We start from the raw sequence: 15,643 nt of genomic DNA, 5'->3' as shown, positions 1-15,643 counted from the left end.
TGAAATAAGTGCTACTGTGTGTAAATTGCTATTAAACAACACTGTATGTTACAGAGAAATCACCCATAAGGGAAGAGTCAATCAGTGTAGCAAGATTCATTATTGTCTTCTTTTAAGAAATTGCCTCAGACCATGACTTTCACCAACCACCACCCTGATCACTCAGCAGTTATCAACAACTGAAGGTTAGCAATTTTTAATCAATAAAGTAATTTTAACTAAGGCATGCACATGGTGCTTTGGACATAATGCAATTGCACACTTAATAGGCTGAGTATAGTGTAAACATAACCTCTATACTTATACACACTGATAAACCAAAAAATCATGACATTTATTTTATTTGCTATTTCTGCTTGGTTGATATATTCACTTTGCTGTGCTGGTCTAGGACTGAACCCAGAAGAATTCTGAGGGATCCTGTAATGGCAAACTATTCTAAGTTTATGTGGGAAGGTAAGAGATGCTGAAAACACAACAAAATACTGAAGAATAAAATCAGAAAATTGACAGTATCTGATATCAAGACTATAGTAATCAAGAAATGTAATATTGTTTTATGAGTAGACTCATGATTCAATGAAACAGAATAAAGAGCCCAGAAATTTACCTACACACATAGGCAACTGACCTTTGATAGAAGATCAAAGGCGATGGAGAAAGGATGGTCTTTCTAACCAATAGTGCTAGAAAAACTGAAAATTATAGGCAAAAAAATTGAATTCTAAACAACTGACTTTACACCTTTCACAAAAACAAAACTCAAAAGTGGATCATAATCTTAAATATAAATGTAAAACTATTAAAATATTAAAAGATAATTAGATAGAAATTCTAAGTGACCTTTGGTTTGGATTTTTTTTTTGATAAAACACCAAAAGCACAATATAGAAAAGAGAATAATTGATAAGTTGAAACTCATTAAAATTAAAACTTCTACAAAATACACTGAAAAGGCAATGGAATGTCAAGCCACAGACTGAGACAACAAATTGAAAACATATCTGATAAAAATTTGTGATCCAAAATATACACAGAACCCTTAAAATAGCAACTCAAAAGTTGATCAAAAGATCTAAACAGTCATCTCACAAAAGATGATGTGCAGACGTAAAACAGGTAAAATATGAAAATATGCTTAGCTTCACAATTTATTAGAGAATTGCAAGTTAAAAAATTGAGCAACCACTTATTAGAATCCAGAACACTGACAAAACTAAATCTTGACAAACTTGTAGAGTAACAGTAACTTTCATTCATTACTGGTAGTAATAGAAAATGGAATAGCCGCTTTGAAGATAGTTTGGTAATTACTTAAAAAAGCTAACATAGTCTTACCTCATGATCAGCAAAATTCCACTCCCAGGTATTTAGACAAATAAGTTGAAAACTAAAGCCCACACAAAAACCATAACGCATGTTTATATCAGCCTTACTAGTAATTGCCAAAAACTGGAAGCAACCAAAAAGTCTTCAACAGATGAACAGGTAAGCAATGGAATATTACTTAGGAACACAATAAAAAGAAATGAGCTATCAGGTCATGAAAAGACGGAGGAAACTTAAAGGCATATTTTTAATGAAAAAAAGGTAGTCTGAAAAGGCATAGCCAAAATGGCTATGGCTGGTGTTTCCAACCATATGACATTCTAGAAAAGGCAAAGACTATAAAGATATTAAAACCATGAGTAGTTTCCAGAGAAGAGGGATGAGTAGGTGCAACAAAGGATTTTCAAGGCAGTGAAACTCTTCTGTGTGATACTGTAATGCTATGGGACTTCCCCAGTGGCTCAGTGGTACAGAATCTGCTGCAATGCAAGAGACACAGGTTTGATCTCTGGGCTGGGACGATCCCCTGGAGGAGGGCACAGCAACCCACTTCAGTATTCTTGCCTGGAGAATCCCATGGACTGAGGAGCCTTTTGGGTTACAGTTTACAGATAGCAAAGAGTCAGACACGACTGAAGCGACTGAGCACGCACACACGCAGGCAATGTAATGCTATATGATATGCATTTCTCAAAATCTGTAAAACTTTGACACAAAGAGTGAACTCTGGTGCAAACTATTGATTTTAGTCAGTAATATAGCAATACTGACTCAACAATTGTAACAAACAGCTAATAAGGGAGAAACTGTGTGAGTGTGTATAGAAGTGGAGGGCGGGGTGAGAATAACTGTATTATCTGCTCAACTTTTCCATAAACCTAAAATGGCCCTAAAGTTAAACTCTATTTTTTTAAAACCTGGATATACTTTTATTATTTCTAAAAAGTTATCTAGCATTTATTCTGGGTGTTCTGTTAGAAAGTAATACAACTATGACTAAAGATAGTTTTATTTCTTTAAAAACCCTTACATCTTTTATTTTCTTTTATTACGTTACAACTAGAAGTAGCTGTGCAATGTTGTTGGAAGGGGGACAGAGAGAGCAAGTACTTTGCTGTTTCCCTTAACAGTATTTTTCCCAACACCTCACTTTATAGTGTTCACATTATATGTGAAATACATAAGGCAGCTGTGATTTTTGTTTTTCTAGATGCCACCTCTGATTAAGTATCTTCTTTGCTTTAATTCCAAGTTTTCATAAATGGAATTAAATTTTCTTGAACACATTTCTGCATCTGTTAAGGTGATCATATAGAGAATTTCCTTTAATATTCCATATTACTTTCAAGACAGAAGAGAGACCAGCCCTGGATTACTAAGTTAGGTTGAATGACCATGGCTTATATTTCTCTGGCATCCTGTTTCTTCCCTTTCAAAACAGGCATCACATTCATATGGCTGTTCAACTTCTCCATATGACTGTAATACCACAAGGAAAGATGAAGTCTCTATGCCTTATTTATCAGAACCTAGCACTGTTCTTTGTCCAAACTGGGACTCAATAAAATGTTGTTCAATTAATTAGTGAATAAATACGAACATCTCCACCAGCAGCCAACTGTCACTCCAGATTGGAAGATACTCTCATCCCTTGGGCATCGTTCATTGCAGACAAGAACGGAAGATACCTTGCATTGTTGCCAAAAATAGAAAGTGAAATGTTTTCACTAATACTAAGTTAATTAATAATTCAAAGACATATTGTTTACATTGCAATTATTTATATACTTTGATTTTTTTATTATGAATACTTGTTAAACAATGTTGTGTATTAGAATACCTATTTGAAAATTTCTCAGAATATTAGAATTCGCTAAAGAAGCTGGAAGATCGAGTTTACAAAAGTATTTCAAGAAATGCCTGTGTACTGGGCCTCCAAATGGACAACTTATTTTCTTAATTGCAATTTTTGGTTCCTTATGTTACTTTGGTTCCTTATGTTACCAGAACATCACTATATGTTACCAAGGAGTCAATATGTATAAGATCTCAAACAAAATGCCAAATCTAATACAGTTATGTAAAGTTTAAAAAATAAAATAAAATTAAAAAAAAAATGTCAAATGGTTGTAAAAAATGAGAAAAAAAAAAAAACAATAAATCATCCTTAGCTATTTTACCTGTAAGTGATGTGCTTATGCTGCCACTTCTGGCCTGTCAATGCATACCGCTTTCGACGAATATTAAATTTGGAGCTACCTCTTGTCTGGTCGGGCACACCACATCGAGGCTTCTTCATCCAGCTGCAAAAAGCAACGTTTTCCAGTTATTACCCAACAAATCTAAAGATTAATTTCCAAAAGAAGTCCAATGAGAAGTTATGACAGTGATAATAAAACTGGGAAAAGAAATTAATAAAGGAAATTTTATTTTAAAATATATTGAAATTTAAAAAAAAAAGGAAATTTTATTAGTTTTATTGGATTTGAATCTAAGAAAAAAGTATATGTTTTTTCCTGAATGATCAAGAATCACTAGTTTATAACTCATATCCTTTAGATAATTTTTCTAACTCATTTTGAGCTAAATGAAGAGTAGGTATTCTGAAGCTTCTAACTAGAATCTGCTGTTAACAAGAAATGTGACCTTGGGCAACTCTCATTCATAAAAGGAGACTTTGTACAATAAATTATAACTAAGGCCTCTTATAGCTTTATGTTCAACATTCAATAGTTTTAAAAATCTACTGCTGCTGCTGCTGCTAAGTCGCTTCAGTTGTGTCTGACTCTGCGCGACCCCACAGACGGCAGCCCACCAGGCTCCCCCGTCCCTGGGATTCTCCAGGCAAGAACACTGGAGTGGGTTGCCATTTCCTTCTCCAATGCATGAAAGTGAAAAAGTGAAGTCGCCCAGTTGTCTCCGACTCCTAGCAACCGCATGCACTGCAGCCTACCAGGCTCCTCCGTCCACATGGCCTTAAATTCCAGGACTCAAGGAGATATGCAGATGACACCACCCGTATGACAGAAAGTGAAGAAGAATTAAAGAGCCTCTTGAAGAAAGTGAAAGAGCAGAATGAAAAAGTTGGCTTAAATCTCAACTTTCAAAAAACTAAGATCATGACATGCAGTCCCATCACTTCATGGCAAATAGATGGGGAAACAATGGAAACAGTGACTGACTTTATTTGGGGGGGGGGGCTCCAAAATCACTGCAGATGGTGATTGCAGCCATGAAATTAAAAGACGCTGGCTCCTTGGAAGAAAAGCTATGACCAACCTAGACAGCATATTAAAAAGCAGAGACATTACTTTGCTAACAAAGGTCTGTCTAGTAAAGGCTATGGTTTTTCCAGTGGTCATGTATGGATGTGACAGTTGGACTATAAAGAAAGCAAAGCACTGAAGAATTGATGATTTTGAACTGTGGTGTTGGAAAAGACTCTTGAGAGTAACTTGGACAGCAAAGAGATCCAACCAGTGAATCCTAAAGGAAATTAGTCCTGAATATTCATTGGAAGGACTGATATTGGAAGCTGAAACTCCAATACTTTGGCCACCTGATATGAAAAACTGACTCAATGGAAAAGACCCTGATGCTGGGAAATATTGAGGGAGGGACGAGAAGGGGATGACAGAGGATGAGATGGTTGGATGGCATCACCGATTCCATAGACATGAGTTTGAGCAAGCTTCGGGAGTTGGTGATGGACAGGGAGGCCTGGTGTGCTGCTGTTCATGGGTTGCCATGAGTTGGACATGATTGAGTGACTGAACTGAATAAGGAGATATATGCTACTCTTTTCTAGCTTACACATACGCAAATTATTTTAAAAAGGCAAATAATATTTGCATTTTTCCATTTTTTTCTTCTTTTCAGTTTAAGCATTTTCTAAATAACAGCCATTCTCTCTGAATTCTTCATAATAACCAAATTTAATGCTTAAGAATTTTTTTCTGAATATGAGGTTTAGTATCACACAAATAAAATTTAAATATTAACATTAGGAAAATAAAATGTTGGTTTCGATTTATTTATTGTTAATGCTTATATAGATACAGTTGTCTAACCTCTTTTGGAATGTCTCATTTGACCATTGTCATGTTTTCTATGTACTTTCCTCTTGTCTACGGAGAAACATTTTCATGATTTTGATAAGTTTTTCATTAGTGACTCATAAAATAACTTTACCATTCATTAGGATATTTAATTTAACAATTACAAACTAAAGCAGAATCTTCATGATGTTACATGCTTCAGAAAGTGGAAATAAGAAAAGAATCACTTTTCATTATATTTCATCACATACTTAATTTCTATACTCTTTATATATAAATAATTGACTACAGAGATGACTGTCTAAAGATGTCCATTTCATGAAAATGAATGAAATAGTTAACATATTACATGGATAAATCAGCTGACCAGCTTTTATAAACATAATAATGTCATGCAACAACAAAAGCACAATTTTTAGTTTTTAAGAAAGACAACACTTTTCTGATAAGCATTATACATTTGTCCTCTTCTATTCTGTTGCCAGTAATAATGTAAACACTGGAGTTACCAGGCTTAAAAACTCCATTCTCATTTATAATGCATTGTAGAAGTACTTAAGAAAATCACCCTTTTCCTTTTTTTAAAGTCTCCAAACCAAATAAGATGTCTTGCAAATGCTAATGTCTAGAAGGCTATCCAGCTCTATGAAGCTGAAGTCTCTGGAACTAAGAACTGAGATATCTTACTTCCCAGGACTCTCTTAATCACTAAATTTGAAAGACATTTCACTAGACTATGAGACAGTCAAGGGCAGGGGATCTACATACTCCCAGTACCTGTACAATTCCTAGCATTTAAAAGATGCTCAATAAACAAATGAATAGAGACATTTTTAATGAAAACATTTTCATTATATTCTATAAGATCTAGATATACTCAGCTAACAAATATTAAGCATTAATGATGGACTTATGAAAATTTCAATGGCTTTTATATATGAGTATTTCATTAATCATACTCTCAACCAAAAATTACATTTCTTAAGTACTTATTCTGACTTATCTCCCTGAAAGTATTGTGAGAATAAATAATACTTAATTATTAAATATTAATAAATTTAGTTAATGTGGGATGTGACTACACTTACATTTAGCTAAAGAAAAGATTTAAGCAAACACTCTGAGGAAAAATCATTTTAAAATGGATAGTAGGATAAAAGTTGACAATTTGTATTTATACTGATACATTATCAGGATAAGGTGTATTTTCAATGAGGATATATTCTCTAGAATTACTTCCACAATACACAAAATTAAAAGATGAAAGCAGTCATGTTTTTTCAAACATTCAAACTTATTAATGTGAATCTCCATTTTAAGTTGTGCACATGTTGGATCAGTAAAAATTTTCTCAGTGAAGCACTGCATCTTCCAAAGGACAAGGGTTTTAGAGATGAGTATTAATTTGGTTCCTATGCTCAAAGATGTCTCTGCTAAGTTCCTAATGTATTTCTTTAGCTTTTTCCCACTTCATATAATTTTTTCTTATGCTCCAACTATTTACTCATTCCATCCTGATCCATTTTCCTACAATATTTTCAAGCTTTTATAATATGCTAAGAGATATATGAAAAAAGTGTGGATAAAAAGATAAGACAAGCTCTTGAAAAGCTCCCAGTCTAAGTTAATACAGCATGATAGAAAAAAAAATTACAGTATAATTGGTTAAGTATTCTCACATCTCCATGTAGCCACCTTGTCATCATTTCTAACTTTACATGTAATTTAAAAATTATAATTTTCCAGCCCCAAAATTGCAACAATTCCTCTGACAACTTAACTCAGCCAAAAGTCTTTATAAATGATATAAGCAAGATATACAGGTAACATCTTCCACAGATTTCTCCTCACATCTAATCAGTCATCATGCAGTCTCTGCTGCCTCCAACACTTCTCTGTATCTCTCACTCTTAGCAGTGCCTCCTCACTCCTAAAGATAAATCTTTTCAAAGCACGGACATGTTTCCTACATGTTCTGAGCGCAAAATGCTTTTATAGACAGAATCTTACTCAGGCATACTCTAACCCTTGTTCCCTTAATTCCCAAGATCCACACAAGCTCCTACAGAACTGTATCACTGATCCTGCTCTTGATGCCAACTGTCTTGCTGTTCACACTGTTCACTGAACCCAGGGTAGGCAAGGCATGCACTGAGGATGGAAGGAGACTCGAGGAGCCACAGGAACTGCAGACACGTTTATTCTCTCCTGGCTGACACAGCAGCCATAACACAGCCTCTCTACTGGTTGCCGCATCAGCTGCAGCAGCAGCCACAACATAACCACAATGGAGCCATAACACAGCCATGACATAAGCTCATAAAAACAACCATGATGCCACTCCAGTGCAGCCCCAGTGCTCTAGCAGCCAGGGCTTTTGTGGTGCGGCTCTTACAGGCATATCACACAAAGCAGCTCATGACCAAATGAGTACCTCATGACCAAGCAAGTTCCTTGAGACCCAGTGAGTACCTTGTGACCAGGTGAGTACCTCGTGAGGAAGCGAGTACCATGTGACCAAGCAAGCACCTTGTGACTCAGTGAGTACCTCATGACCAAGCAAGTACCTCATGAGGAAGCGAGTACCATGTGACCAAGCAAGCACCTTGTGACTCAGTGAGTACCTCATGACCAAGCAAGTACCTCATGAGGAAGCGAGTACCATGTGACCAAGCAAGTACCACGTGACCAAGCAAGCATCTTGTGACTCAGCGAGTACCTCATGACCAAGCAAGTACCTCGTGACCCAGTGAGTACCTCATGACCAAGCAAGTACCTCATGAGGAAGCGAGTACCATGTGACCAAGCAAGTACCTCGTGACCCAGTGAGTACCTCGTTACCAAGCAAGTACCTCATGAGGAAGCGAGTACCACATGACCAAGCAAGTACTTCATGACCCAGTGAGTACCTCGTGACCAAGCAAGTACCTCACGAGGAAGCGAGTACCATGTGACCAAGCAAGTATCTTGTGACTCAGTGAGTACCTCATGACCAAGCGAGTACCACATGACCAAGCAAGTACCTCGTGACCCAGTGAGTACCTCATGACCAAGCAAGTACCTCGTGAGGAAGCAAGTACCACGTGACCAAGCAAGTACCTTGTGACCCAGTGAGTACCTTGTGACCAAGCGAGTTCCTCATGATGTGTATGTGCAGTGCTATAAGTGATCTCAGCTGTTACATAAACATTATTTACAAAACCTGGGGCCAGAGCGAGAGGCTATGGGCCAAGAGAGACAGACCACACCATCTTGGCTAATTTGTTCTTTTCCTACACTGAACCCCTTCCGAGTCTCTCGCCTCATAATCTCCAAGCAGTCCATCTTCCACGATATTTCCTTGGCGAGTAACACTGACCCTTGGATTTACACCTTGCAATAGCAGTAGCTACAACAACAAACAGGGACATCCCCAATACAGGGCAAAACCCAATGTCAGGTATCATGCTGCAGACCTTGCCCTCATGGGCCTAGAAGAGCCATCCACCAGGTGGAGTGCCTTTATCTTCTTTGGCCAAGTCCAGCCCACCATCAGGCCTTGTGGGACTGCGGGAAAGCCTCCACAGGGGCAACTCCACTCCTGCAGACCCGCAAAAACCCCCACAGGCACCGGGCCCACCCCTTCAAGGAGGGGCATTTTTTGTATATTTTCCACAGCCCATCCACAAAATTCCAAATGCTTTCACACTGCTCTAAATCTGCACGAGAATCAGAGGTTAGTAGCACATCCTAGGACACAGCCTTTACAGTACACTGTTCTAAATCTACATCATACAACACAGGACAAAGGTTCTGACTTGCTGTAAAGAAGGTTGCATTTGGCACCGGTATCAACCAGGGCCATTACTCTCTGTACATTAGCTAGTGACCAGTGAATTCCAAGTTCTACTTGGAGCCTCTGGTCCCTGTTTGGGTTTTTCGGGCAGGCCCCTTGGTCTGAGTTCTGTTCAAAGTGAAAAAAGGCATCATCGAAAGGATCATCCTCAGGCACCAGGTCATCTTTTAACTGAACTGCCCAGAATCTCTGGCTATGGGTGCTTCTCGAACTTACTAAACTGCTGCTCTGATCTCAGTTCCTCCATAGCTCGAGGAGCAGAGCATTGGGCTGTCCACCAATTTTATTTCTGTCAACTCCCGCTGCCGGCAAATCAGCCCACATTTGCATTCTCATTACTTGGATGGGGCCTTTACCAGCTCGGGTCCCCTTTGGGGTCTTCACACTTCTAATCCCCTTTGCCTGCAGCCGTCCCTCTATTTCTCCCAAGGGAGCCACCACTGATATCACCTCATAGCTGGGGTGCCCACATAGGGGGCAAGAATAGCAGTCAGGGATCCAAAAGTGGTAGACAGGGCATTGTTCAAAACGGCATTTTGAATGCCACAAGTAAAATGCTCATCTTCTGGGCCTCGGGTGTTTGGGTTAAACATTGACTGCTTCATGCCCAGTTCTCTCACTACTTGGGTCAACTCATAGAGGTATACCATTTACTCACAGTATCCAGGAGCTCTCCCACATGTGACCACGTGGTGCAAATGGCAGCTTTAATCCATTTCCATGAGGGCATGTGTTTGGTTAGGTGCACCTTGCATGAGTCGCCAGGATTCTGCAACCTTTGTCTCAGTGAGGGGTGAGTGGCTATAGATGCCAGTTCTACCTCATCCCCAACACATATAATCCTGTGCACCCCTGTGTCCCAAAGTCGCAAGAGCCATGCTGCCAAGGGTTCCCCTTGCTTTTGCCGAAATTTCATGCCCAAGTCAACCAACTCTGCCGGAGTATATGGTCGATATGTCATGAGCTCAGTCACATTGGAGGACCTTTGAGGATGCCACCCTCCCCTCCCCAGGCCATAGGCTTCTCATGCTTCCCTTTCTGCTGTACAATAGGCCTCACTGCCAAGCGGGAACCTGTGGTCTCACAGAGTTCATTATCACAGTCCCTTACTGCCTCACCCTCAGGGATGCTGGGTTCTTCAGGGCCACAAGTTCTTGCTCTAAGGCCAATATACGTTGTTCAAGTTCTTCTGAGTGTCTCTGCACATTGCATACCAGCGTGGCATCACAGAGTGCACTACCAATATTCACCTTCAGGGCAGTCAGGAAAATCCACCCCACGGTGTCAGCAGCAGACTGTGCCATCTTGTTCGGCAAATGGGAACTCACGGCCTGTAACGCCATTTCCTTGCTGTCTGGGGACCCATCCATGCTTCCCTGTTTTCCACCAGAGCGCATGCAGAGAGAATCACAGCCACACAGTGCCACATGCTATCTGGTGGCCACTGGCTTCCTCCATCCAGTGGAGCCTCGGGCTCCTCTACCTGCTGGGTATCCTGCTGTGTACACCAGTTGTATCTCTGATCCTGCTCATGACGTCAATTGTCTTGGTGTTTACACTGTTTGCTGAACCCAGGGTAGGCAAGGTGTGAGCTAACAGGCTGGAAGGAGACTCAAGGAGCCATAGGAATTGCAGACAGGTTCATTCTCTCCTGGCTGGCATGGCAGTCATAATACAACCTCTCTCCTGGCTGTAGCAGCAGCAGCAGCAGCCACAACATAACCATGACAGAGCCATAAAGTAGCCATGACGTAACCTCATATAACCATGATGCCACTCCAATGTAGCCCCGGTGCCATAGCAACCATGGCTTTCCTAGTGAACTTCTTACAGGCATACTGCACAAAACACCTCGTGACCAAGCAAGTACCTCATGACCAAGCAAGTACCTCGTGACGTGCATGCACAGTGCTATAACTGATCTCAGCTGTTACGTAAACATTATTTACAAAACATGGGGCCAGAACAAGAGGCTGTGGGGCAAGAGTGCCTGACCATGCCATCTAGACTAATTTTGCTCTTTCCCTACAAGAACCAAATCCCTTTCTGCCTTTGCATACAGTGACTTCTGTCTGGAATGCTTTTTCCGCCTTGTTGACACTGACAATCGTGATCTTCCTGCATTATTTAACTTCCACAGGTACAGTTGACCATCTCACACAGCATGTACTACGGTGTATAACCAACGTGTGCATGTCTGTCTCAGTCTTTCGCCAGCCTGTGCGTCCAGCCAGAGAGCACTGTATGGGGCCTGGACCCAGTGACGTTTCCAATGAGGAACATGAAGCAAATGAACGGTCTTTATGTAATTTTTTTTTTTGCACATAATGACCTGCCCACTACTATCCTATATGTGTCTTAAAGACTTTGTAGCTCATAGCTCTGTGCCTTGAACAAAGGCTTCTATAGATGAATATTATGTGGAAACTTTCATATATGATTAAATCATAGAGTATATGACAAGTGTAAGAAATAAACACAAGAACAGGTATAATGCAATATAAACTAATAATTTAACTTAAAGAACACTTAATGGGCGTTGGTCAAGATAATTCTACGTTAACCTCACCAACATATATATCGAAATATTCTAGCACAGAGATATTAGCAGGTATTAACTATTAAAATCTTGATTCCAGCTTGTGTTTCTTCCAGTCCAGTGTTTCTCATGATGTACTCTGCATAAAAGTTAAATAAACAAGGTGACAATATACAGCCTTGACGAATTCCTTTTCCTATTTGGAACCAGTCTGTTGTTCCATGTCCAGTTCTAACTGTTGCTTCCTGACATGCATACAAATTTCTCAAGAGGCAGATCAGGTGGTCTGGTATTCCCATCTCTTTCAGAATTTTCCACAGTTTATTGTGATCCACACAGTCAAAGGCTTTGGCATAGTCAATAAAGCAGAAATAGATGTTTTTCTGGAACTCTCTTGCTTTTTCCATGATCCAGCAGATGTTGGCAATTTGATCTCTGGTTCCTCTGCCTTTTCTAAAACCAGCTTGAACATCAGGAAGTTCACGGTTCACATATTGCTGAAGCCTGGCTTGGAGAATTTTGAGCATTACTTTCCTAGCGTGTGAGATGAGTGCAATTGTGCAGTAGCTTGAGCATTCTTTGGCATTGCCTTTCTTTGGGATTGGAATGAAAACTGACCTTTTCCAGTCCTGTGGCCACTGCTAAGTTTCCCAAATTTGCTGGCATATTGAGTGTAGCACTTTCACAGCATCATCATTCAGGATTTGGAATAGCTCCACTGGAATTCCATCACCTCCAATAGCTTTGTTCATAGTGATGCTTTCTAAGGCCCACTTGACTTCACATTCCAGGATATCTGGCTCTAGGTCAGTGATCACACCATTGTGATTATCTGGGTCATGAAGATCTTTTTTGTACAGTTCTTCTGTGTATTCTTGCCATCTCTTCTTAATATCTTCTGCTTCTGTTAGGTCCATACCATTTCTGTCCTTTATCGAGCTCATCTTTGCATGAAATGTTCCTTTGGTATCTCTGATTTTCTTGAAGAGATCCCTAGTCTGTCCCATTCTGTTGTTTTCCTCTATTTCTTTGCATTGATCACTGAAGAAGGCTTTTCTTATCTCTTCTTGCTATTCTTTGGAACTCTGCATTCAGATGTTTACATCTTTCCTTTTCTCCTTTGCTTTTCACTTCTCTTCTTTTCACAGCTATTTGTAAGGCCTCCCCAGACAGCCATTTTGCTTTTTTGCATTTCTTTTCTATGGGAATGGTCTTGATCCCTGTCTCCTGTACAATGTCACGAACCTCATTCCATAGTTCATCAGGCACTCTATCTATCAGATCTAGGCCCTTAAATCTGTTTCTCACTTCCACTGTATAATCATAAGGGATTTGATTTAGGTCATACCTGAATGGTCTAGTGGTTTTCCCTACTTTCTTCAATTTAAGTCTGAATTTGGCAATAAGGAATTCATGGTCTGAGCCAGAAGTCAGCTCCTGGTCCTGTTTCTGCTGATGGAGATCTTTGGCTAGAAAGAATATAATCAATCTGGTTTTGGTATTGACCATCTGGTGATATCCATGTGTAGAGTCTTCTCTTGCATTGTTGGAAGAGGGTGTTTGCTATGACCAGTGCATTTTCTTGGCAAAACTCTATTAGTCTTTGCCCTGCTTTATTCCGTATTCCAAGGCCAAATTTGCCTGTTATTCCAGGTGTTTCTTGACTTCCTACTTTTGCATTCCAGTCCCCTATAATGAAAAGGACACCTTTTTTGGGTGTTAGTTCTAAAAGGTCTTGTAGGTCTTCATAGAACCATTCAACTTCAGCTTCTTCAGCACTACTGGTTGGGGCATAGACTTGGATTACCATGATATTGAATGGTTTGCCTTGGAAACGAACAGAGATCATTCTGTCGTTTTTGAGATTGCATCCAAGTACTGAATTTCATTCTCTTTTGTTGACCATGATGGCCACTCCATTTCTTCTGAGGGATTCCTGCCCACAGTAGTAGATATAATGGTCATCTGAGTTAAATTCACCCATTCCAGTCCATTTCAGTTCACTGATTCCTAGAATGTCGACATTCACCCTTGCCATCGCTTGTTTTTTGCCATGTCTTCTGTTTCTTGGACTGGAAGAAACACAAGCTGGAATCAAGATTGCCAGGAGAAATATCAATAACCTCAGATATGCAGATGACACCACCCTTATGGCAGAAAGTGAAGAGGAACTAAAAAGCCTCTTGATGAGAGTCAAAGTGGAGAGTGAAAAAGTTGGCTTAAAGCTCAACATTCAGAAAACGAAGATCATGGCATCCGGTCCCACCACTTCATGGGAAATAGATGGGGAAACAGTGGAAACAGTGTCAGATTTTATTTTTCTGGGCTCCAAAATCACTACAGATGGTGACTTCAGCCATGAAATTAAAAGACGCTTACTCCTTGGAAGGAAAGTTATGACCAACCTAGATAGCATATTCAAAAGCAGAGACATTACTTTGCCAACAAAGGTTCGTCTAGTCAAGGCTATGATTTTTCCTGTAGTCATGTATGGATGTGAGAGTTGGACTGTGAAGAAGGCTGAGCACCGAAGAACTGATGCTTTTGAACTGTGGTGTTGGAGAAGACTCTTGAGAGTCCCTTGAACTGCAAGGAGATCCAACCAATCCATTCTGAAGGAGATCAGCCCTGGGATTTCTTTGGAAGGAATGATGCTGAAGCTGAAACTCCAGTACTTTGGCCACCTCATGTGAAGAGTTGACTCATTGGAAAAGACTCTGATGCTGGGAGGGATTGGGGGCAAGAGGAGAAGGGGACGACAGAGGATGAGATGGCTGGATGGCATCACCGACTCGATGGATGTGAGTCTGAGTGAACTCTGGGAGTTGGTGACGGACAGGGAGGCCTGGCATGCTGCGATTCATGGGGTCGCAAAGAGTCGGACACGACTGAGCGACTGATCTGATCTGATCTGATCTGAACTATTAAAATATGTCAAGTCTTCAAAATATGTTCAGAGCATGTGGTGACACTAAATGTGACATGCAGTGTTTAAGCTAAATCTGTCCTCAGGATTTTTAGGTGATTCCAACCGTTTATTCATTAATTATATAAGCATTTGTTTCTCTCACAGTTTTTAAGTTCTCCATGACATAAAGAGTGGTCAGTGTTTATTAGAACTTATCAATGAATTAAATGCTGTCTAACACTAAAAGAAAAATTAGCATGTTAATGTTGCTATTCAGGTAAAGTCTGGTGATCCACTTCTAGTTATCATCCACCAAAATGTTAGTTGTATTCACATATCAATTTGATAAATCCTGTATTTACCTACACAGAAGAATGTAAAACCAGATGCAAAAAGTAAAATTGACTGATTGTCTCACCTAAGATAATAGCTTCATCATATGAAAAGAGAAGGTGTTGAAATGCATTTATGTGTGTGTGTGTGTATTATTTTCAAGTAGCACTCTTTTGTGAAAGAGGCATTACTAAAGCACTTCTCTTTTTCACTGTGACAATACAGATGCACCTGTGTTTCTCTATTGACTTACTTGCTAAGAATTTTAACTTGTCATTCCAAAACAAACAAAGACATGGGGAATAAGCACTGGGCTGAGGATGGGAGCCTCCAAGAGAGACATTCTGTAAAATCAAGGTTTAAGTAATGGCATCACCCAATATTCATAAATATAATGCTGTTATTAAGTGTTGATTTAACTGTTTAGAACCCAGAACACTTTTAAACTAGTTCAGCAGATCACTAATATCTTCATTTAAATTAATTCAACTTAAAAATTAAAATAATTAAAATCAACTTTCTTGTGAAAAGTTATATTATATAAGTTGAGAGCAGGAATTCTAGAGCCAAACTACCAGGGCTTCCCTTCCCTTCCACTGATTCACAAGCCCTGTGCTATTGGTCACGCTACTGTATCTTTC

General features: G+C 39.6%; 1 protein-coding gene across 1 annotated transcript in view; it reads right to left on the bottom strand.

Moving 5' to 3' along the window:
• The window catches only part of MMP16 (matrix metallopeptidase 16), a 395,775-nt gene that overhangs the window by 176,465 nt on the left and 203,667 nt on the right, over positions 1 to 15,643 (bottom strand). Inside the window, exon 3 of the mRNA XM_055546719.1 lies at positions 3,510 to 3,632. Coding sequence (XP_055402694.1) covers positions 3,510 to 3,632 — 123 coding nt within the window. The remainder of the gene's footprint in view (positions 1 to 3,509; positions 3,633 to 15,643) is intronic.

This window comes from Bubalus kerabau, chromosome 14, assembly GCF_029407905.1.
Source record: "Bubalus kerabau isolate K-KA32 ecotype Philippines breed swamp buffalo chromosome 14, PCC_UOA_SB_1v2, whole genome shotgun sequence".
Taxonomy (NCBI): Eukaryota; Metazoa; Chordata; class Mammalia; order Artiodactyla; family Bovidae; genus Bubalus; species Bubalus kerabau.
The sequence above is the reverse complement of the archived record's forward strand: the minus strand, read 5'-3'. Positions and strand labels throughout refer to the sequence as shown.